The sequence below is a fragment of the Rhinichthys klamathensis genome, unplaced genomic scaffold (assembly GCF_029890125.1).
Source record: "Rhinichthys klamathensis goyatoka isolate OS25496 unplaced genomic scaffold, OSU_Roscu_1.1 h1tg000074l_1, whole genome shotgun sequence".
NCBI lineage: Eukaryota > Metazoa > Chordata > Actinopteri > Cypriniformes > Leuciscidae > Rhinichthys > Rhinichthys klamathensis.
Window position 1 is genome coordinate 157,277 of NW_026606617.1, and position 25,102 is coordinate 182,378.

The 25,102-nt window shown below is 39.1% G+C and overlaps 1 protein-coding gene across 1 annotated transcript in view; it reads right to left on the reverse strand.

The window, feature by feature from the left end:
• Positions 1-741: 741 nt before the first annotated feature.
• Positions 742-25,102, reverse strand: part of babam2 (BRISC and BRCA1 A complex member 2) — a 101,095-nt gene continuing 76,734 nt past the window's right edge. The window contains exons 7-12 of the mRNA XM_056250750.1: positions 19,223-19,332; positions 8,590-8,689; positions 3,705-3,775; positions 2,404-2,486; positions 1,711-1,864; positions 742-991 (exon numbers count right to left, since the gene is read on the reverse strand). Of these exons, the coding sequence (XP_056106725.1) occupies positions 928-991; positions 1,711-1,864; positions 2,404-2,486; positions 3,705-3,775; positions 8,590-8,689; positions 19,223-19,332 (582 nt within the window). The 3' untranslated portion in view covers positions 742-927. The remainder of the gene's footprint in view (positions 992-1,710; positions 1,865-2,403; positions 2,487-3,704; positions 3,776-8,589; positions 8,690-19,222; positions 19,333-25,102) is intronic.

The window sequence follows — 25,102 nt, forward strand, 5'->3', positions numbered from 1 at the left end:
CACGGATAGCTCAAAATGGGTATAGATAACACGCCACTTGACTTGAAAGTGGCGTGTATGTTTACGCAAAGTCATGATGTCATGTTGCCAGAAAAGGTTACAGTGCCAAGCGAGGACGGACAGAAAGAATCTTGTTATTAATTCTTTTATTAAGAGACTTGATTCTATTAAATTGCCCAAATACATTTATCTCGTAGTTCCCAATTAGACATGACAGCTCCTACATTACCAACAATAAATATAGCAGAGGGCAGATCCCCAGGCCAACAAAGACCCCTGACAATGACCCTTGTGTTTAATGATGAAAACAAGCGCTCTCTCGCTCCCTCTCTCAGCTGTAGGTTCTCTCCCACACACCCCGTTCATGACTACACTCCCTCAACAAACACTCACACACTCAGGTTTGAGTTTGAAACCCTGTTAAAAGCTTAAAAGCGATCAGTGACGACACGTCAAGACATTTTTCCATCACTGTGAGGAAAACTACAAGGACAAAACAAAAGACGTTGACTACAATGAACCAGTTTAGAAATAAGAGTGCTCATGATTTAGACGCTTTTTAGCAGTTCTGGGGAATAATTCGATTGAAAACAGACTTACAGACTTATCTTACATGTCGGATTTGCCTAAAAAAGGGAACAAAATGAAACAATTTGTGGATGAATTTAAAACCTAAAACACCTTAAAAGTAAAAACTAAGTATAAATCATAAGAGGAAAGTAGCAATGCAACTTGATTTATTGGTGAAGAACATGAGAAAACACAAATAGCATATAAATGATAAAAAAATACACACAGTACATTTAAATGTACCAAATGACATTGCTTGTAAGGGCAGAAGCATTAAAGAGGGCCGGTCGGCAGGCTTTCTTCCACAGACTCCGGTCTTCTGTACATCATGTTCAACTCCTCAATCACTCTGTACATCTACAGTTTACCGTTGGCAAAAGCCCCCTCCTGGAACTGAGGGATAAAGCTCTTGAAGTAAGCCCTGTGGGGGAGAGAGAAAACGAGAGAGTCAGAGAAACAGAAAAGAAAGAGAAAGAGAAAGAAACAGGACAACAGCAGTGTCATGTAGAAACTTAAACGTGAAATCACCCTGAACTCCTGACTGTTGACGGATTACTACAAAACAATGTGTTCTTTATCAAAATACAAGATTAGAATGGATCTTTGCTGTTGTATCAAGTCAAGTCAAATTGGTTAATGTAGCAGTAATAAACAGGAAAATAATGATTAATGAATTCAATTCTGCTATTACATGAAGCCGCTGCTAAAAGACAATAGTCTGACTACTAAAATTTTAGTATTGTGACAACACTAATAAATGATGTTTAAAAAGAGAGAAAATACACACTACAAACAATCAGGTCAACTAACAGATTAAATAAATGTCCAGTGTGTGCTGATAATCACAGCAAAAACATGTTTACTCTCGGCTTGATTAAAGCCAAGCTAGAAAGCCTAAGCAAAAGAGATAAGGTACGGGCCGAACACACACAGAAGAAATGTATTATCTCTGACACTTATCGCACTCAGGACAAAGAGTGCTCTCCAGCTATGAGGTGCGGCTGGGAGAAAAGTCCAAAGGTGAATACCGCACATTCCAGTGGCCACACTTCAACGGCATTCGGGTCACCATTACACATGAAGCGAACCAAACGAGAGAAAACGATCTGTCGAGAGGATTCATCATTCAACTGTTCTTACTTGGCTCGTTTGGCCATCTCGTTACCGTCCCAGCGTGGACTGTAGGGGTAAGACTTCTGCACCTGAGAGTACAGCTGCCCACTGCTGGTGAAGTGATAGATCGACTGAAACGTGAGGGTGGGTTGATCTCGAGGGAAGTACAAAGGCAGGTCCACTACAGGAAGACCAGAGAACAGCTCAAATACACATCATATGTACAGATACCACCATGATCCAGCGATAAGAGTTCATATTATTATCACAGTATATAAAGGCAACTCAGGCTCAATGGAAATACGTCACTCTACACGTCACATTTCTCCTTGCGTAATACTACATTACGACCTCAAAACACCTTTACATAGTGCTTTGACAATCTGTATGGCTTTTCTGACGTAAGCTTGCTCTGAAGCTCACCTGATACAGCAGAGCAACCTAAAGAAATGTTGCCACAGTCACACTTCAGAGAAAACTGAGCACGCTATTTATTGGACATTTCACATGTTTTTTCACGACACAGGGCTGTTTAATAAACCCGCATCTACAATGAAATCAAAAAAGTAGCTTATAGTGCCTTTTGTGGATGTGTCGCCTACAAAGTGCAGGGAAATGTACCCGGAGCAACGTATTTCAGGCTCTGCAGTAATGTACTTTCCAATGAGTCTGGATTGCATAAAGGTGTACATGTGAAGGGAACATATTTGTTTATCTCACCATGGACCAGGAAGCAAAAGTCTTTCCACATCAGCAGAAGGGTGAGCTTGGTAAACCCAACAGCATCATACTCTACCACCCCCCTGTGTAGTCAACATAGAGAAACATTCATACTTCATAATATTGTTGGGTAAAATATGTCATCTTGGCATAGCCAATACAGCATCCAATACAGGCTAGATAGTGGGATAATCCTTCACAACATGGTCATCATTTCCATCAAAAAGAAGACTGACGATCTTAGCTTGCTTTATATTTGATTTTGATAAGGCATTTGAGGATATGATGCAATATTCAAACAGATGCAATAGTCAACTGAAAGTTGGCTCCCACAACTCATGCCCTTCCTTCCCTATCAAACATAATAAAGAAAACGGAAGTGATCATCTGTGACAGTAAACAACCAAGAGGAAATACCAATGAATTAATGCTCCTACAGCCAATTTAATCAAGCCTTAACATTTATTTCAAAGTAGAGTGGACCCAAAAGTATTTAAACCACCATTAAAAATGTAATTATTTTGTCATCTCATGCAATGACATTCATGTACAAATTATTTTTAGGGCCATGGTGTCTTCGGGGACATTATCAGAAGATGTTCAATATGGTAATTCTAAAGAGAACAGCACTGAAAAAACATGTATTCATGGTAATGCAAGATATATGAATATCGAGTTGCCCTACTAAATCCCAAAAAGCAAGTTTCCCATAATAGCCTACATTAATACCACATTAATAAATCAACGTGTAAGGTTGTGGCTCTTGCCAGACTGCCTTGTCTGACAATGTATTAAGGTGTGTTAATATACCGGAGACATCTTGGTGCCTTATGTATTACAGCCCATTATAAAGTGACTGTCTGTACTTGTTTATGAGATTAGAAGCAGAATTATCCTCAGTAATTAAGAAAAAAAAAAGGAATTAGAGTTGGTAACTAATTTCTCATGATCACAGGGGCGTGGTGAGCAGCTCTACTGGTTACCAGTACATGCCTGGACTCGCAATTTATTCATTCATTCATTGTCTCGATTCGGAGGGTTCTGTGCACCAAAATGATCACTTTTAGCGTTCAACAGGGCTAGAAGTTTACATCAAAAACCTGAAAGAATTTCAATGTGTGCAATTTCCGGTTTAATACTGAAATAAGAGATAACACTTCTAACGTATTAGGCTCATTTTATGATACATTGCTTGTGTTTTTCTCATTTGTAGGTCGTTAAATGTCTGCCAAATGAATGTGGTTTTCTCCAAATGTCACAGAGATAAATCAAGCAGTCTTTAACGGTAAAAACGGACTCACATTCCAAAGTGACTGAGAAAGGCAGCAATGTATTCTCTCCTCTTGTGATATCCTTGTATGACATACTGAACCTGAGTTAAGAGAAACATCAACACAAAAGAGAATTAAATCAAAGTGCATTGATAGAAATGCGGATGCAAATTGACATTGTCTGAAGGAAAAGTGATGCATTAGGCCAGGGATCATGACAGGAATCAATGTTCAATTTCAACAACAATAAAACACTGTGTTTCATAATCACTTGATGTATGGTTAATCAGATGATATATGGAGCGCAAATCTAGGGCTCTACTTTATTAGTAAGAATGAAACTGATACATTTTCTATCGAGGGAAATATGTTATAAGATGTGCAGATATTTCCTTCAGTATGCGTATGTGTTTGTATGTCTTTGAATCGCTTACATTAGGCTAGACTCTTAGAGTTAAACGTAATACTCAAGTTTCTAGTAAAGGCACTAGCCAAATGGTGACCCTCTTGGAATCTGCTGTACTCATTTTTAGGGATTTTTGACATTTTATTGACAGAATCGCACGCGACATATGGAATTATTTGTGGAAAGAGAGATGAAAATGGGTTTAAAGGGATAGTTCTTTTCTACCATGGAAGTCAATTGCTACTGTTTGGTTACCAACAATTTTCAAAATATATTATTTTGTGTTCATCAGACGAAAGAAATTCATACAGATTTAGGATAACTTGAGGGTGAGTAAATTATGACAGAATTTTCATTTGTGGGTCAAACCTGTATTTCCTACACAAGTACCAAGACTTGTCATTGTTGTATCATTATTTATGAATTTATTTTCCTTTATTTATGTCTATTCCTTTTTTATTCAAAGTTTTTAGTTTTTTTTTCTGTAAAAGCTACATAATTTCACTAATTTCACTCAATTTAACTTAATCAGTAAATTATTATTGTAACATGTTTATCAAAATAGTACACAAAAATGATATGGAGAGAGATGGTAAGTGAAACAACGCGAGCTTGAAAATCGAAATTGGCATCTTCTGTGTAAGAAGCAACACCTGTGTATCTGGTCACGACTGCAACAAGGTGAATCAATTTCTCTCAAATTGAACTAGTTCTTTGTCTTACAGCGCTGATCTATTAGATCAGATTAGATATAGAGTAGTTGCTCAATGTGAAGTGAGTGGATTGTTTTCCACAGGTGAGATCAGGAGGAGAGCAGCTCAGGTGTTGGTGTGTACGATGTGTGATGTAAGAATCAATGCTGCTCTGTTTAATGACTCAGCGTGTGCTCAGAGAAGACCCACATCTGAGAGAAACATTATGCTGATCAATGAAAAAGTCACGCACACTTGCTCTTTTTGTTTCTCTAAGCCTGGATTGTTGAGAGGAGGAGTGTCAGGAACTTTGGATCAGTGAACTCTACACCCACACGGGGAGCGTGGGAGATGCTGACAGGTGAGATCACTGCTAAAACCTGTTCGATTACAACAGTTCAAAGTCCAGCTTCCGGTGTCTGTGCATGTGCTCAATCCCAAATAGAAAATACCACGCATTACTGTTTTACTGACAAAGATGTTATCTGTTAAAATAGCATGACTTTCACAAACATAATGCAGGTCATGAAACCTGAGCAATATCTGAACTGAGAGCAGCAGCAGAGTTGAACATTACCAGATTTAAATTTTGGTCTGTCTTTATACAAACTGCAATAATAACATCAGTTTGTAGGCTAACCCGGAAGCCAGCATCACCCTGGTTCCCTCGACAAAAACCCAATTGGATTTTTCCATTGAGCATCAAACGTTTATGATTCTTTAAGAATTTTGAAGCATAAATTCAATTGCCAGAAGTACACATAACGCTGCTGTGTGGCTATAAATGGTCAAATAAATATGAAAAGATACCATAATCAGGTATGCCAGTGATTCCCAATCCTGGTCCTGATGTACCCGAGGCACTGCGCATTTTAGATGTCTTCCTAATCAAACACAGCTGGTTCAAATCATTAGTAAAGACTCCACACTGTATACAGATGTGTGTGTCAGATAAGAGACACATCCAAAACTCCAGGACCAGGGTTAGAAACCAGTATGCAAATATTATTATGATGGCATCATCAGTCTTGGTTGATCTCAAACTACACATCATTCTACCAATGTGGGTGAGGGGAGCATTTCAATCTTAGGCAGAGGATCTAAAACTGAAAGTTTCCATATTATGCAAGGTTCCTAATTTTATTTTGGAGATTTTTATTTCCTACATAGAGTTTACATGCATCCAAGGTAAACATTTTTTTTTTTCATGTACATTGAACATCACCCCATTTCTCAAAGAATCTGAAAACGGGTCGTTTAAAGACTCAGGGCCCTATTTTAACGATCTGAAACGCGCAAGTGTCAAGCGCAAAGCGCAAGTAACTTTGTGGGCGGATCCCGGCGCTGTTGCTATTTTCCCGGCGGGATAAATGCCTCTTGCGCCAGGCGCAAATCTAAAAGGGGTTGGTCTGAAGTAGCTTCATTATTCATAGGTGTGGTTTGGGCGTAACGTGAAAAACCAATCAGAGCGTCATCTCACATTCCCTTTAAGAGCAGGTGCGCATGTTGCATGGCGGATTGCTATTATAACGGCGGATTTGCCAGGCGCGCAACAGGAGCGGTTCACAGCCGAGGAGAGCAACGTTCTCGTCAGGGCCGTAAAACACAGAGAAGTGACATTGGGGATGGAGAAACCCACCCAAATTAACTTCTGTTAAACAGGCGTATGATAATTTGGGTAAATGTGTAAGCTACATGTATGCTTTTATAAAAAATTGTCTGTCTATCTATCTATCTATCTATCTATCTATCTATCTATCTATCTATCTATCTATCTATCTATCTATCTATCTATCTATCTATCTATCTATCTATCTATCTATCTATCTATCTATCTATCTATCTATCGTAATAATGTATGATTTGCAAAAATGAAAACTGCTGCTTAGATGAGAGAATCAAAGTGTATACGCATTGTGCACACGCTACATTGATTATGGTCAAGCATGCGCCCTTAAAATAGCATAATGAACAACGCGCAACGCGCCACTGACTTTAGACTAGGTTTTTTCTGGTCAGTGGCGCAATTGTTTTATGGAACAGCAAAATAGCACCAGGGATTGTTTGCGCCGGAACACGCCTCCTTTTTTTGCGCCGACCCGCCCAGGGAGCGCAAGTTCATTTCCTAGTTTAGCGACGTGCTTCTGTGGAGGGAAAATCGCGCTTTGCGTGGGTGCAAAATAGGAATGATACATGTGTCAGTGTACAAAGTCAATTGCGCTGGGTGCAAGATAGGGCCCTCAGTCTCTCTAAACTCCTGCTTTCTTTAGACCTGCTCTGATTGGTCAGACGGGCAAGCCTGTTGTAATTGGTTTAACACTTACAGCGCATTTCGGAAACAAAGCGCCTATTACCATATCTGAATTTCGGCTCCAGAGGCTTCCTCAGAGATTAATACAGTGATACAAACATGAACGATGGCGTCCGATTTCCATATAGATTCCAGTGTGAATGAGCCTTTTGAAGCCCATGCAAAGTGGATTCACAGCGCAGAAAACAGCGTCTTCTCAACATGGCGACAAAATGACGTGAGACTGGAATTGCTGACGACTCGTTTCGGCAGTTCAGAATCAATTCTTTCTTTTAGGGGACAATAACGTTATTTGTCGTGGACTTTGATCTTAAAAATTTTAGATTCACAAACAGCTATATTACACACTGCATGAAAGGTAATATTCGAGAAAGCATAATAGAGGAATTTTAAAGTGATCGTTCACTCAAAAATGAAAATTCTGTCATAATTTACTCATCTTCATTTCCTATCAAACCCATAAGACTTTGGTTAAAATTGAAAACACAAATTAAGATATTTTTTAATGAAACCTGAGAGATTACTGTCCCTCCATTAAACTCCCAGGCAACCAAAAATGTGAAGATTCAAAAAGGTCATTAAAATGAATACATGAATGAATCACTCGATGAACAGATTAAATGAAGGTAAACACACAAGCTTGTTGGTTCATGGGTTCTCGTGCTTCGTGCACACAAGTTTGAGCTGGTTTTTACCATACGTGATGTGTTCTATATGTATGTTTATATGTAAATCTGCTGATCATATAAAGCGATCATACCTCTTCACAAAACTTTGGATTAAACTGTTTGATTAATGTGGATTAGACGACTTTATGACTTTCTCGAATCTTGTAAAGTTTGGTTACCCGGTCTTTTTAATGGAGGGACATAAACCTCTCAGGTTTCATAATAAATATCTTATTTTGTGTTTTAAAACGATCCTTCGAGCTATTTACAACACAACATTTGAGTCGATATGCTAGACTTTGAGCACTAAAATAGATAATAGGCATCTGAAAAACACATGAACCACAAATCGGATTTGTTTAATATTAACGTAAACTGGGGGCAAGAAAATTTCTCTGTTGTCACTTGTGTCATTTTTGGACTAGACTAACGCGTGACCTAAGTTCAGGCGAGTGTGTCCTGAGGAGCGGGTGGCCACTGGAGGGGCATGAAGTGTAAGATTGGAAGGGTTGATTATTCATGCTGTCTGTGTGGATATGAGGAGCGGGGCTGAACTGAAGGAGAGATGTCAGGGGAGAGCAATGTCAGTGACTCCTCAGGCCAGTGACAGTCACATTTCTATTTCCACTTGTCATATAGCCTTGTCAAAACTGACCAGAGATGTATTGTACACATGCATGCAATTCATGCAAACACACTCATTTGCTTAGAACGTGTTTGTGAACTTAGCAGCACATTATTGTGTACACACGTCACTGAGAGTGTAACCTGATTGATTCTGCGATCTCAGTAATTAAATGAAGGAACACACAAACGGAAAGTAAGGATCGTTCTTTACCTTGTTTGTGAGTAATTGGCACACTTGAGGCACGTAGTCAATGAGGCAGCCTCCACTGGGGAATGCTGGGATATGTAATGCCGAAGACCCTCCAAGTGCACTGAGAGAGAGAGAGAGAGAGAAAGAGATAAAAGAATATGAAACGTTTTAATTTGCCTTTGTTGATAGGAAAAACCATGACACTTATCTCATTCAGCAAAATCAGTTTCTGCTAACATGGAGTGTTTCTGAAGGTCAGCATTCGGTGAGACCGTAAAGCTGCTGATCTTCCAGGATCACTCCCTAAACACTCCTCTGCGTTTATCTGGAGCAATCCATTAGTATGCAGAACATGGAACAGCATATGCAACCCGTTTTCATAATCTGACACTACACGTTTACATTTTACAATAATATTACATAGTCATCAAAACTAAGAAATAACAAATGGAAATATGGGAATGACTGTGACCAAAAAAATGTTAAATAAGTGAAAATGCTCCTATATTTTAGCTACTTAAAAGTAGGCTAGTCCTGTGAAGAAGATTACAGGTCTGCAACGATTTGAAGAGGTGCCATCTGGCACACTTTGCTTGCTGTTTTTACTTTACTAGTTGGATTAAGTCATCTATTGAAATCAAAAGATTTTTTGATTGTATTTTTTATTTTATTTTTTTTGCTGTCCAAACGATCCCTGTTCACACGAATAAATGCTAAATTCGAGTATTGAGCTGAGAACTCGTTAAGCGCTTAAAATGTGTAAAGGAGTTAAAACAGTGTCAGGAATCCCTCCGTCACACACACACACACACACAACGACGCTCTGCTGTGAGGAGACCCGGTTCTGACGCCTGTGATGGGCAACATGATGGGAAAAAACCGGAATGCGTGAGTATTCTGTCCGTTTTAGGGTCTTATGTTCCTGTTTTTGCTTCGTCTGCATGTCATTGGTCACCAGAGTTCATTTGGAAGTGGACCAAGATCTTTTCAGCGGGTTTGGAGGACGGCAGCGTTCACACTTATTCAAATGAACCGCACTAACAGAGCAATCGCACCAGGGCTCGTTTTATTGGAACCAAACATGCCAAGTGTGAACACACCCTTAGAAACCTGAACAATACATTCTTCCCCTGCTTTACACATGATCAGATGAGTGAATAGAGAAAAACAACCCGCACTAATAGATAGGATTCTAAAAGGACACTAGAACTCGCCAGATTAATGAAGGGTGAGATCACATGATGGGTTCATGAAGAGTATGATGTAGACGTGTGAGAAAGAGAAGCTCCATTAGCGGCTCTTATGTTGGAGGTTTGGTTATTACATGCTTATTTTGGTTGGAGGGTCCTTTTAGCAACAGCTGAACAAATAAGGGAGTGCATCTTTTAATAGAATATGAAGGAAGATTATAATATACTTGCTTATTAAACATTTAAGATATTCTGCAACCATTCTTTGAATATATGAAGAATAGCAACTAGAATCCTCTGTCAATTGGGTTTAGATCAACAATGCCCTTGACTGACAGTTAGATTACCTTTTGCTGAAACAGTCTTTGGCAATATACAAGCATGTAAATGTCATTCACATCCATCAAGCTCCTGAAGTATATTCATAGACTGTTTAGAGATGTTAATGCGCAGACGTGTTATTTATTAACTGCAGAAACAGGAAATGATGAGGGACGCCACTCAAACACTATTCAGCTGTCAATTCCACATCGGGCTCAGTCATAACACAATGTTGTTGCTGTGTTACAATGACAATAGAGAAGCATCTCTATGGAGATCCGGCTTGATTCTGATGTGAGTGATGCGTGCCCATGCAAACCTTGCTGCTGCGGTGTTGCTATGTGCTTTTGGGGTGGTTGCTAGGCCATTAGTAACTGCCCATCATAGTTGGTCCCTAGATATGGCAAGTTATGCATCAATGTTTTTGAGATCTGCATCTGCAGGTTGTGAACAGGCATAACGCCAGCAGCCGTACGCAGCCCAGAGTAGATGAGAATGTGCCTGTCGGAATAGGATAGGCTTATGGAGGGGGATATTTGTTTAATAGCTATTTAAAGGGAAACCAAGAAAAATCTCAGCAGCAGGCGATATTTTTAGGGAAGATTATGGAATTACAACCTTGAAGTTGTCTAAGAATATTCTGTTCCGACTTGCCTGAGCAGATTTTACAGGGATTCACAGAAGCCGACAGATTGAAAATATACAACAAGCTATGTAAAATAAACAGTATGAGAATGGAATAAAATCCTGAATATAGTCACCAGTCAGCTAATTATGTGGTTTATACACTACCGGTCAAAAGTTTTGAAGAATTTTTTATTTCACGATTTTTTTATGTCTCTTGCCAACAAGAGCAATGCTCACCAAGGCTGCATTTAGTATTTGATCAAAAATACAGTAAAACGGTAATATTGAGAAAGATTATTACAATTTAAAAGAACTGTTTTCTCTTTGAATATGTTGTAAAGTGTAATTTATTCCTGTGATCAAAGCTGAATTTTCAGCATCATTACTCCAGTCACATGATCCTTCAGAAATCAGTATAATATGATGATTTGATGCTGAATAAACATTTCTGATTATGATGCTGAAAACAGCTTTTGCTGATTAATATTTATTTGTGGAAACTGTGATTTAAAAAAAAAGAAGTTAATACTTTTATTCAGTACGAATGCATCAAATTAATCAAAAGACATTTATAATGTAACAAACGATTTATATTTCACATAAATGCATTTAAAAAATATATTCATCAAAGAACATAAAAAAAAAATCATGATTTCCACTAAAGTATTAAGCAGAAAAAACTGTAATAATTATCTTATTATTAATAAATGAGTACCAACAATAGCTACCATTATAGAATGATTTCTAAAGAATCATGTGACACTGACAAGACTGCAATAATGACTGCTGAAAATTCAGCATTGGATCATAGGAATAATTTTAAAACATTTATTTAAAAATGTTTTTTGTTGAAATTTTATATTACAGTTTTACTGTATTTCTGAGCTCAAGAGAGAACACATTATTTATCATTTATTTATTATTTAATAATTCCAAACTTTTGACCAGTAGTGTAAATATAGATATGCTAGAATGTTATTGGGCCACCGAGTGAACAGACCGGCAAGGAGAAAACAGATTTACAAACACAAGAACAAAGAACAGAACAGAATAAACAACAACCAGAGACAAATGAGAAAACATGCAAACAAGCTGCACAATTATACAAAGCATAACCCTCAAAGAACCGACTTCTAAACAGAAAGAAATGCAATCAAAAACAGAAGAGAGAAAGAAGGGTGTAAACAGGGAAAAGAAGTGTTCGGCGCTCTGTCAAACTATAGAATGTGTAGGAGTGGATCTCGCACCATCGCATGTTGAAGGAGATGTGAAGTCCACTGTCAAACTCAGTGAGCACTTCACAGTCATAATAACACAGCCTGCTGTGTGGGAGTCGAGAGTGGCCATCACTGCAAGAGCGATACGCTGGGTAAACCTGCATGTGTGGATTCAGAGAGAGAGGGAAGGAGTCCTGGGAGGGTTTTATTTCACTCAGCTCAGGCAGGCTGAGAGCGACCTCTCTCTTGCTCTCCTCTTTCAAGTCCCACTCACTCGCTCTCCTGTTCTGTGACGGGCCGCAGGGACGGCCGAATGACTGGCTGGCTGGAGGAGATGTGTTCTGTGCCAGCCTGGATGAGAGCGGAAGCAGGGGATTCCTCACGTGTGCTGGGCTTGTTTTAAGAAATACTTCACCCGACATGAAAATTCTGTCACTCTCGTGTTGGTGTGAGTTTCCTTCTTCCGGGGGAACACAAAAGTAGATCTTAAGCTAAGGCCCTGTTTACACCTGGTATTATTTTGGTCGATCGAGTCACAAGTAGACGAGGGAGACATTCCTGTTTAAACCAAGTGTTTTAATTTGTCCACTTTCAACCACTTCTGTCCTGATTTCTTCAAGGGGAGGGTCTATAGGCGGGTAAACATATGGGCTTTTACAGAGCTTTCGATCTAATGGATTAAATAAGCTCACGCAATTTACATATAAGCATCAGCTTTCGTTTGAGCTCTGATAGCCGCTACACTACGCCAAACACTGTGAGTGTGTGTTAGAAACATAGACTAAAAAATATGGACAAAGCGTCTGTGACGTCACCCATAGACTTTCTGAAGAACGGTTTTGAGGCTGTTTATGGGGGGTATGGGTGGTGCCATCTTGGAAAATCTTACGATATTTCAAATACAAATGTTCAGAAAGGATACAGAGGTGGTATGATGTGTTGTGTCAGATCATGGCCGAGACGTCAAATTTCAGGAATTCCACTCGACGCAGCCCGTTATCAGCTGTCAATCACGCGCTTATTTGTCATACATTTTATATCTAAAAACGATCTAAACTACCGAGTTAGAAAAAAATTCACCCCCCTCACAGTTGTCAGGCACTCGGGACCTATCCAAAAATACAATAAAAGTCCATGGGACCAACCTGTAAAAACATGAATTTATGCTGTGAAAACATGCGGTCTATGGAGATTTGCTCCCTTTTGGGACCTCCCTCTAGCGGATTTTCGATGTATTGCAGTTTTTCGCACTTCCGGGTAGGCTTCATTTTTCAGATTAGAATGTTGCCGCTTGGTTAGAAATCAGGAACGGTGAGAGAACATCATGCTTGGTACATTTTTGGTCTTCACACCAAACTTGGGTCTTCAGCTGACAAAGTTTAAATCCCGTCTAGCTAGCGCACTTCTTATAATGTTCACACTTTAAGTCAGTAGTCGTCTTTTGTGGCTGTTCAAACACATTCGACCACATGAGCGTTTACACTACGAAAGCAATCCGGTCAAATGTGTTTTTGACTACCTCTAGAAGTGGTCGAAAGTGGACAAGCTCAAAACGTTTTAGACCCCGTTTACACCTGTATTTAGCGTCGTCCAATACCAGGTGTAAACATGTCCTGGCCCAAGCTCATCATGCACCAACAACGAACCACTAAGCAAAGTAATCTTTATGTCTTCAGCATTACATTAAAATTTTTCGTTGAAGCCATAGATAGCTCTGTGTAAGGAAACCTAGAACTTTTCGTTTTTCTGAAAAATTCTCCAGTGCAATCAAACTTGGCATATTGTGATTGTTCATGTCACATGAAAACCAATGCAGATCCAACACAATCGCATGGCAATGGGTTAGGGGTGGACCTTCATGCTTAAAAATCATACTTTTTTGTACTAATTTACATCGTACAAATTCACATGAAGTCGCCACCTTGTAAAATAGTTTTCCCATGAAAGATCTATATAACTTGCCAGAGCAGGTCTTCACATGGCACATTTTAAATTACACAAATGCAAATGAGTTTTGAGGGCTGCGATGGTAGGAAAACTGATTGAATAAAAGCCTGTTTATACCAAGGACGATAACTATAACCATATAGTTAAAAAAATCGTTCTACATATTCATACTTTGCAGTCACGTGACTACCATGGATACCTGGCGGGCAACAAATGGGTATTTTCAACGTAGAGTCCTGTAGTTACAGGTCTTATGTGTCTTTTAGACGCTATCAAGTCTGTTAGCGAGCTAGCTGCATAACTATGGACTAGAAATAGGATTAACTCTAAGGTAGCTAAATTGTGTAAAGCAGACAAGGTTTTTTTTTAAGATAATCGAGCAGTAATAATTCCTCCGTAAATAATCTAGCTCTACTGTTGGGTCATCTCTGGTTCTCATTGAAAACCATAGATATCACAAACCTCAAAACACCAACTTTTGTATAGTAAAACTGGCGACGTACTGGCAAGATCCTTGATTAGTTTACTGGGTTTCGTTGCTGGAGAACGACGTTCTTGCCCGCCAGCCAGTACTTGTGACGTCACGTGCAAAGTATGAATAAAAGAATTGCAAATCCACACCCCAACTATAACGATAACAGCACAGAGAAACGATATCATTGGAATCACTTTCAGAATGATTTTTTTCCAGCTGATGAACGATAAAAAACATTGACAGCCAATCAGAATCCATCCTGATTTAAAGAGCTCGAGCATTTAAAGCGACAGACGACAAAACTGCAGAGTACGCTTAGAATAAAAAGAACAATATCGTACACCAGTGTGGACACCAATATAGTTATCATCATTCTTGGTGTGAACGAGCCTTATCAGCTTATATTTCAAGGTATCATATGGTTCCAAAAGACTTGAAATATAGATGCAATGCTATTATTGAAAATTTTGCTTTCCTTTTGCTTTCCACAGAAAAAGAAAGCTATGGAATGACACGAGACCATGTACATTTTTGGTTGGACTATCTCTTTAATACTTCTAGCAACTCTATTGACAGTGCTAAAGTTTAGCCAACATAACATGAACGCCAAAACCAAAAGGTAAAACGACAGACCAGAGCTGGCGGCACAGCAAACGTGTGCATACACACACACACAGAAGTACCATCAGCACAAACTCAACTCAACTCAGGTGCAAGTCTGATAAACATCCACCCACGCATGAAAAAAAAGTCTGTTTACAAGTTAGTGTGTTGTACGAGCGTTTGTATCTGTGCAAAAAGTTCAAATCGCAGACAGAAAAGTGGGCTTCAAAAACACTGTGCCACTGTTCTGGCATTCATTATTTGTTGGGTATGTCCTCAGGAGCACAGTTTCCACGTTCCCAGCGTTGTTTTGTCCCCCTGGCTCTACCTTTGTAAAAAATAAAAAATAAATCACCCACAGTCACACACATATACGCCCACTCGCCTGTCCCTTCTAAGTCGCCCTAGTCTGAACTGTTAATGTGCATGTGTGGAGGCAAGGTCAACCCTGTGTGGTCCTGCATTACCCAAACCCCCCTAATATAACGGGGTGGAGAGACTGTGTCCGTGACAGATAGAAGCTGACATGGCTGGAGAGCAAACAAACGGGCTTGTTTGTGCTGATTTGAGTGGATGGAGGACAGCACAGAATGAAAGACAAAAAAAATCATCAGGCACCCAGAGGCTGGCATTAGCAGACCTTGCCCATTGAGATCTATCTGTTGTGAAGTCACGCTGGAGTCTCCTCCATTCCTTCTGAGAAGTGACCTTGTGTTCTACTTACTGCACGGGGCGGAGGGAAATGTCAGGATAACTAGGGTCATGGTTGACAAAGTAGACTGCAAGTTTATACTGCATATTCATCTTCAATTATCAATCAGAATTTATCGATGCAACTCCAGACCCAGCTTAAAAGAGCGCAATAACAGGGTTCCAGAAGTCCAGAGAGAAATCGATTGCTAGTGAGAATGAATAAACCTTTTAATACAGACCTACTATGAGCTCTGAGGGTGAAATTGAGAAAATAAATAGACTTTCAGAACCAAGGCCGTTCAAAAACTGGGCACTCGCTATAGAGCTCTATGCATTCAGGAGCAAAGAACAGAAGACAGTTCGCGTTCTTGTATTACAAGGATTTCAAAAAAAGTTGTTGATCATCTACGAATTCCTAAAGAGCTGTAGCAAGGTCACGTGAAGGAGCGGATGAGTGCCACTATTTATGAACATCTTCCTCTGCTCTTTTATGGTGCACAACATCAAACTCATTCTAGGCTTCGATGTAGAAAACGAAGAATTTTATTTTGTGCACCAACTGAAAGAGTCAGCAATGTCATGTTCTGCAAGTCTCATCAATAACTGAGCGCGAACCCTTTAATAACGGCTCTTTTTGTCCTTGCGTAAACAGAACATATTTTTTTTACTGACCGATTCTCAATTCCTCCAGGATTTCAGGAAGTAAATAGCAGAAGAGGAAGTGCTGTCTTTAGTTGGCGGTTGGATAAGGTGTGTCATGAGTCATGTGCTTCGATCTCTTAAATAACAGCACACAGACCCGGAAAACAATTCTCACACTGTCTGTGTATTAATAACTAAATATTAATAAGTATTAATAATGTTTTGAATATGATCAAAATCCCTACATTTCTGATGTTTAATAACGTTGTTTCACTCAGACAAACACCACAGCAGAGAAGATGACTTCAACTTCTGTTTCATGGAGACAAATAATAACAATAAGAATATTAGCAAATATAGATATTTAAAATTAAGTCTTTCTTTTCCATTATAATGGGCTCTAATTTTTAAGGAAATAAAACGCTAGAACGAGAATGTCCACCCCCCAAAATACCACCTGCAATTGACAAGCAACAGTTAAAAGCATTTCACGCTTCTACTGGCAATACAAAATGGACTAGCCCTTTAAAGGGGTCATATAATGCTATTTTAAAAGTTCATTATTTTGTTTATTACGTTAATAGAATAGGATTGCAGCTCCTCTATTCCCAGTCTGAAAAGCGCTGATTTCTACAAAGCCCCTCCTTCTGAAAAGCTCAGAGTGCTCTGATTGGCCAGCTGACCTAGTGTGTTGTGATTGGCCAAACACCTCAAGCGTGTGTCGGAAATGTAACACCATAATCGCGAGCTTCAGCTTCCAAGGCTTTAAGCAATAGACCTTATTCACAGTAGGGTTGGGTAAAAAATATCGATTTCTCGATATTAATCGATTCTCATTTTTACGAACCGACATCGATTCTTAAATCTCAAGAATCGATTAGTCATCCTGTTTTCATTTGATGAATGAATGGAACATTGTAGCGCGCATCCCATCCAATAAATCGCAATAATCTTTGTGCTTTGTTACTATTGATAGCAAATAAAGTCTCAAATTTTAAATTACGTCCATTTTCTTACGAAATTCAAAAACAGAAATACCATTTTGGCGCTGTGGCGTGAGATCGCTCTGGCTCAGCTCAGCTCAGCTCAAGAGAAGCAGCAGCGCGGAGCGCACATGATCTCCTCTTCTGCCTTAATAATACCAGTTACAGCGCCAAATAAACATGAATGAACGTCTGAAAGTGTGTTAAAAGATAGAGTACAACTTATCGAAATCCGTATCATGTCACATGGAATCGCTCAATCAGTGTTTCAACCGTGGAAAGACGTCAGTAAAACAACTTGTAAACAATGTCATGTAACGTCACATTTCCCTCAGAAAAACCATATGTGACCATAAACTCGTTAGTCAGCTAGAAAAATTAACTCTAAAGAGGAGCATTTTGCTAAATATATGCACCATATTACATATTCATTACAATTTGTAATGTTCTTCGATATTTAATGCATGTTTGAATAAATCTGGCAAGTTTTTATGACAGCCACCATTTAAATGTTTATATTTCATATAACTTTATTATTATAAAAATAAATAAGTGTAATTTAAGTGTTTGTATAGCTACAAATCAGTTAATTTTTACCTTCAATATTATAGTAGGCTAATGAAGCCTATAGGCTACAACTGACTCCCATAGTTTACAGCATTAGTTAAGAGATTTGTTTTCCTTGAGAAAATTTGCCATGTATTGTACCTGATATCCAAAATAATCAATATTGAATCGAATCGAAATCGAATCGAATTGTGAAATTTGTGTCAATACCCAGCCCTAATTCACAGCAGCGCCAAGTGAGGCTGTGAGGGATAGAAATACATCTCCTCAGTGGGTTGTCCTGTTATTTCATGTTTTTGGATTGTTCTGCTGACGATACACTGCAAAAGTATCTTTCTGTAGACAAAAAACCCAGACAATATGAGCTGTGGAAAATCATAAGTGATCAAGCAGCTTTATACAGCTTTTTACAGCGGATGCCATTAAAAACAAGGTATCATCGCTTTCATACCTGTCATGATGCTGCTCTAAGTTTACTATTGTAAACACACAGAATAATGATGTCTGTTTTACATATCAGTTTGAGCTCGAGTTGCATTCTGAGAATCTGGATGATCAAGCCGATTGATCAGAACCAACTTTGCAAGCACGACTTGAGCAGAACATTTGAATGTGGTAAGTAGTCGTTGTATATAGCCGGTGTTGTACTCGTTTTTACGTAGACGTTTGAGGAAGGAATATCTGGACTTGGATCAAGCCATTTTAGGCAGGTCTGGATCAGTGAAATCCCTGAGACTATGAGCTTTGTAACTGCAGATTGCATACATGCACAAACAGATAAAAACACAAAAACAGATGCCTCAAGTTCTTTAAAGGATTAGAATTAAAATGTCCTGCTAATTTACACACACCACACGTCATCCAAGATGTTCATGTCTTTCTTTCTTCAGTCGAATGTTTCCAGGATTTTTCTCCATATAGTGTACTTCAATGGTTATCAATGGTTTGAAGGTCCAAATGTCAGTTTCAGTGCAGCTTCAAAGTCTCTACAGGATCCCAGACGAGGAATAAGGGTCTTATCTAGCCAAACCATCGGCCATTTAACCACAAATGCTCATCTTGCACTAGCACTGTGATGTGCCATGCATTACGTAATCACATTGAAAGGTAGAGTCCATTGAAGCTGCATTGAAACTGCAATTTGGACCTTCAACCCATTGGATCCCATTGAAGTCCACTATATGGAGAAAAATCCTGGAATGTTTTCCTCAAAAACCTTAATTTCTTTTTGACTGAAGAAAGAAAGACATGAACATCTTGGATGACGTGGGGATGATAAAATTACCAGGAAATTTTACTTCTGAAGTGAACTAATCCTTTAACGTCACAATTCAGTTTGACTTGGGAGAAATGATTTTCACTTGGATGGAATAGGGTGAAGACACTCACTGCTCAATGCTGGGAGATAGGTAGAGTTTTGGAAAGACCTGTGTGGCTTCAGCATCTTCAAAGCTTACAGAAAGAAGCGCCACATCCTCTCCTGGATCCAGTGCTGTGTCCTGAGAGAGGAATAAAGGAAAATAAATATTTAGAAATTGTTATATTATAGACTGTATAGACAATCAAATATGCGGTTGGCAAGATATTACAAAACAAGGCTGTGCATGCTAATGCTAAACCTATTAATCGGTTCATATTTGCCTTTTGAGATTATCAGCATTGAGCAACAACTGTGTCTGCTTGGCTGATAAACACACATCCAAACATCAGAATGCACTTTTTTTTCCCAAAGATAATGTGTAAAATGAAAGCAAATGTATGTTTCATATTCCTTTGTGTCATAACATATACGGACTACCCTGATTAGCGGTTCTTTGGTTAACTGGTGGGCGGCGAATATTTGGTTGTGGACAACAGATCTGATCCAATATCCTTCACAGAGGCTATTGTAAAATATCTATCAAAGCTTAGAACAGACAAAAGTCCTCGAGATTTCTACGACATGAATTGATTTCCGCATTAACATCGCCCACGTAATGATACGTCACATGAATGGTCAAGTAATCTTATGCTTAGAAAGACATTTTTTTAATTCTGGGTATGGTCTTATAATGCAGGAACATAGCATTGAGGATAAAGAGCCGGATGAAAGTTGTGAAAGGCCTTTAGCTGGCAGAAAGACCAGCCCGGCTGGTGCTGAGCGACTCCTCATCTGAAGGTGGTGTGGGATTTTGGCAGGAAAAGACTACAACCAGAATTCACGCTGCATTAGCTTTAGCTTCAGCTACGGCCACATCTGCCAATCTCGAGCTCATCACATCAGAAGTTTCCGCAGGGACCCTAGATGATCCTTTCTGTTCCTGTGCTGTTTTCCTAGAGCTAGGCCCTGACGAACGTCATTAGCACCATGGCGGGAACGAAGGGCTTTAATCAAATGTCTTTCAGTCGGTTTGAACTCATCCATTTGTGATAATTGCTGCCTGCCGTGTAACCTCTGCTCCCATTAGAGCGAGCCGTGTGTGTTGGATTTGTGACGTTACCAGTTAGAGGGGACGTGTGCGGGATAAGCTAACGCATAACTCAGTGAGGCACATTGAGGTCTGGGCAGAAACAGCGAGCTCAGCCTTGATATATGTGAATGGGACACATATTCAGCAGAGGCGGCCTGACAGTCTACTTGATGTTATATCAAAACGGTTCTCTCATCTCTAACAGAATTGAACTGCTCTGGCTAGTCCAATTATGAGTGTCACAGATTTATCTGCTACATTAGAATTACACAGAATACATTAAAATCCCCAAAACAACAAATGTTTTAATTTATTCTGATCACAGTTGAGTCTAACACTACAAGACTCATGTTTTTAGTTTGCTCTTGTGATGCTGGTGCCCGTCGCAGCAATGTTGTAACGTAGCGTGTATTGGGATTTTGAACACAACTGACAATGATGCATGAAATCTAGTTTGTGTTTCTGTTTATGTACTTGCATTGAAAACTTTATAGCCCTTTTCACACAGAGATTCCAGGAAATACACCGATAATTTGTCCCGGGATTGTTTGATTTTGGTTCATTCATACTGCCAGTGATTTTCACACACATCCCGTAAAGATCCCGTGAAGACACATGACATCGATGTGACGTCTCCACAGCGTCTAAAGTTTGCTTATGATCTGCGTTTTCTCCACGCTCGTACATTTTTTTTCTGATTATAAACTAGCTCATCGTGTACCGTTCCACTAAGCTGGCGAACGATATCAGCTTCAGCGTCATCACTACGACACACACCTTACAACATTGTTTACGGCTTTTGTTCACACAGTTACAAAAAGTAACTGTCCCAAAGTAATACAGTCCCATTCCGGGATCGATCCCGGGACATGTTTGTGTTCACACAGAAGACACTCTGGCAATTTTCAGGGATCAACATGCAGTGTGAAATGTTTGACCTTAGATGTTTACGTTCATTAAAGAAGAAACCCTGCACAAAATAAGAGAAAATTGTAATGGCAATGTTCTGCCAGGACATTATCCGTTTAGTTTACATACATTTAATTTGACTTTAAAACACAACACAATGAGTTATTCAACATACAGGTAAAACACCTGTGGGCCCTATTTTTAAGGACTTTTTTTTGTGTCATGATTCACACTGTTCACTACTCGAGGTTAACAATTAATCCTGGGTATTCATATGCTGACGTTTCACACTGTACATTCCTAAACCCTGGGATAACATTGGCATATTTTTTATCATTGTCATTGATTGGAAGAATGCAGCATTCGACCGGTTTACATGAAGGCTCCAGCGTTGCACACCCTCATATTTTGTCGACTGTACAATCAAGCTTTTCTTGAACTTCTCTGACTACAGTATAAAGGTAAGAATGAAATGGTCTCTTCTTCACACCAACAGACGTGTTTTCCATCACCATTTGACATTTTTCCCCTTTTTCTGTGGCTGTCCAAAGCACATGAATATGAGGCACGCGATTGGTTCTCTGTTGCTAAGCATCTAGCTGTATCATTCTAACACCACACTGTTTCATGCAAGTTTGGCACCGCAATGCGGGGTTTAACACCACTTCTGAATTAAACTTTCTCTACCCGGGGTTAAAAGCGGGGTTTACAACGATGATAACCTGGGGTTAAGTGCATGTGAAAAGCCCTATTGCATTATGTTGTGTTTTAGGATTGAAGTAAATGTCATAAAAACGTTTCTTTTTTTTTAAAAATCTAAATCTTTTAAATTTTTTCTACTGATTTTTGTTTTGTTTTGTTACGGTGTCTTACACTAAAGCGTATGATGACATATGTTTCATGTTGTTTCGTAAGCTCATTGCTCATCAATATGTAATACTGTGAATTGGAAATATTGGTCCGATAGTTTCAAAGCCTTTTGAAATGAATGTAGCCTCCAGGACTGGTACTGGAAACATCCAAACAGATAAGCTTCAAAGCATTTAAAGCCATGTTTGAGACTCACAAATTCAGCAAGAAAGCTTGAGTTCATTACTTAAGATTTGAAAAATGTTCAAAATGTTTTAACAAGCAGGATGGACCTTCTGGGGGTAGAAACCAAGCATTCAGCAGAATGGGTCTGCTGTTGAAAAGCATCTATTTGATGAAGCTCTGAGGGCAAACGTGTGAATCTTTATGAACACAAAAAGGAACGAAATGTCAAGCGCAAAGCTGATGGCTACCCTTGTCGTCTGTCTCTTCTTGCTCTTCATCAGCCGCTATCATACGACATGGACCTGAGCGGGGTGGGGGGGGGGGGGGGGGGGGGCGTCTACATCCCAAGGTGTTGCTTGATTTAATCAGCTTGCATCAGTACAGCATTATGGTATGACCCATGTTCCCAGAGACATAATTCATTCTTGCTGATGGGCATTGGTGGAATTGATGGGTTATGGCTGCCACAAGAAGGAGATGAAGCAGAAATATTCTTGTGTGACTGGTATTTGCATAGGAACAAACATTGAATATCATTTTGAAGTCGTTCTCCAATGACAAGAACGAAACAAACATTTCTAGTCAGTTTAATAAAGTAAACGCTATGAAACACTGTGTGTTGCATTGACCTACAATGAATACATTTTAAGTAGTAAAAAATATATATATATATATATATTATTAGGCAAGATAGACATATATTTGACTATTTTACAGCTTTGAATATGCGTGATTATCCAAATTTAAGGATTCAACGACACAAGCAAAGGTCAATAAAATGTTGCAAACTCCAGTATATTTAATTACAATGAGAAGCAGTTCCAAAATATGACTGGGCAAAAAGTTCTCTGCTGCTTGTTTTACACCGCCAGTTCAAATGAAAGTATCAAGAAAGCAGTAATGCTGTGTTGAAAAGTCAATAACCTGGCAGAAGGAAGCAGGCAATTGTCTTTAGCATCAAGTCACTGTTTTGCTTATGAAACCAATTTCAGAACACAATATATACACTTCCTTCTAACTTACTTTGGTAAGAAAGCATCTGCCAAAGCAAGTAAGTGTATAATCATTGGCGCTTTTACTACAGACAAAGGATGAGACAGCAGAAAAAGGACTGGAGTGCAGGGTATCGACTAGAGGTTCCTCCAAAAAAGTCAAAGCAAACACACTCTTTTAAACAAAAGTTCCCCTGCAAAAGGTCTAAATTTGAGTATACTTGTTAACATCTAAAAAAGTCAATTTTTTTATAAAACTTTTTGTAATACTGGTTGAAACTCTCTTCACATCCTGATAGCAATCAATTATAGGAGTGGACTAAATATTAAAACATGTACATATATCTTCTGTCAAAGTCCCAGGACCAAGATAATTTCATGTAATGATTCGATGTCCTGTCAACATGTATGTCCATACCTCCACACACCTGCTCGCGCACACATCACACGTCATCAGTGTTTTCCGTAAGGCTATGCAGAGTTGTAGACAGACGTCAGTCGCAGAGAGACACAAACAAACAGCAGCCACTTTTACAGTTCCTCCTGAACCAAAACAATGAGCTTATGCAGCGTTCATGCCATGACATAACCGTAATTATGAGATGGAAACCCGTGACGTTCTACCCGAAGCTGTTCACGTCCTCAGACTTGGATTTATGTGTTTCTATGTCAACACTATCAATGCTGAAATGAATCTGCAGCAGTCAGGTGGTACAATTACAGCACTGTAAGTTGTTTACGTTCATTATTATTGTAAAGTTATGTGCTTTGAGACATGAGGTAATTTAACGGTGTCGCTCGTGTCTCTTTGCAGACTCTGCTTCGAGTGGTCATGTGATTTGGAGGAGGCGTGGCTTTGGAGACGCTCTGAAGGGAGGGTGGGACCTCAAGCTTTCAAAGCTAGATCGCTATTGCTAGCCTCTCTGAAATTGCCAACCCTACCTTTAACCTTTAATATATGTTAAGCAGATCGAAAGATCTTGTGCATTCACATACGAATCAATGTTAAAAAATCTTGATTCGTCTATTTTTATAATCATAAAATGGATGCTAATAATGAAAGTTATTTTAAAATCCTTTAAATCAAGTTTTAAAATCCATATTTTAACATAGATAAGATTTTAAATCATAAAAAAAATACTATATTAAACAGTTTTACATACAGTAGATGTAACATAATTATTATGACTTCTGTAACTGTAGTTGGCATAATCGTCTGAAAGAATGTTCCACGAAAAACTAACACTTATACTACAATAAATCTAAAGTAGGTTACAAGAACACTTATTAAACCAAGTATAAAGAGCATCTGAACTGCGTAAGCATGTGCTTTGGGCAAAATGCTGCTTAAATAGGAATATAAAGGTGCATCATTAAAACATGCTCTTAAAGGTTCCCGGTAAAGAACTAATGAAGAGGACAGTGATGACTAATGAGTGTTTCAGTGACCCTTAGTCCCGGACAGCGAGAGAGGGGGTATTGTACACTCTTTTAAACCAGTGAGTCAGTGTCAAGGAGTCGGGCTCAAGGGTGCCCCGGGTAAGACCCTCACGTGGACGCCCACTCTGCTTCTTCGTATGACCTCCCCGCCGGTGCTTGCTATGACATCGTAGAGATGTGACAGCTGTCTCCAAGCCAAGAGCTGTCTAAAATCAAAACTTGAGGAGAAGTTGATTTGTTTGGCCCCCCTATAGGAAGAGACGGGACTGAATTGCTCAGTGTTTTCAGTGACATTTCATTTGGAAAGCACAGAGACACGAGTGGTCAGCTACAACCATGACCTTGAAGAACAGGTGTTTTCCCATAAAACAGTACAGTACCAATTCATAACTATAATAAATAGTCATTTCAAGACAGGTTCAATTGTAAAATGCGTTACAAAG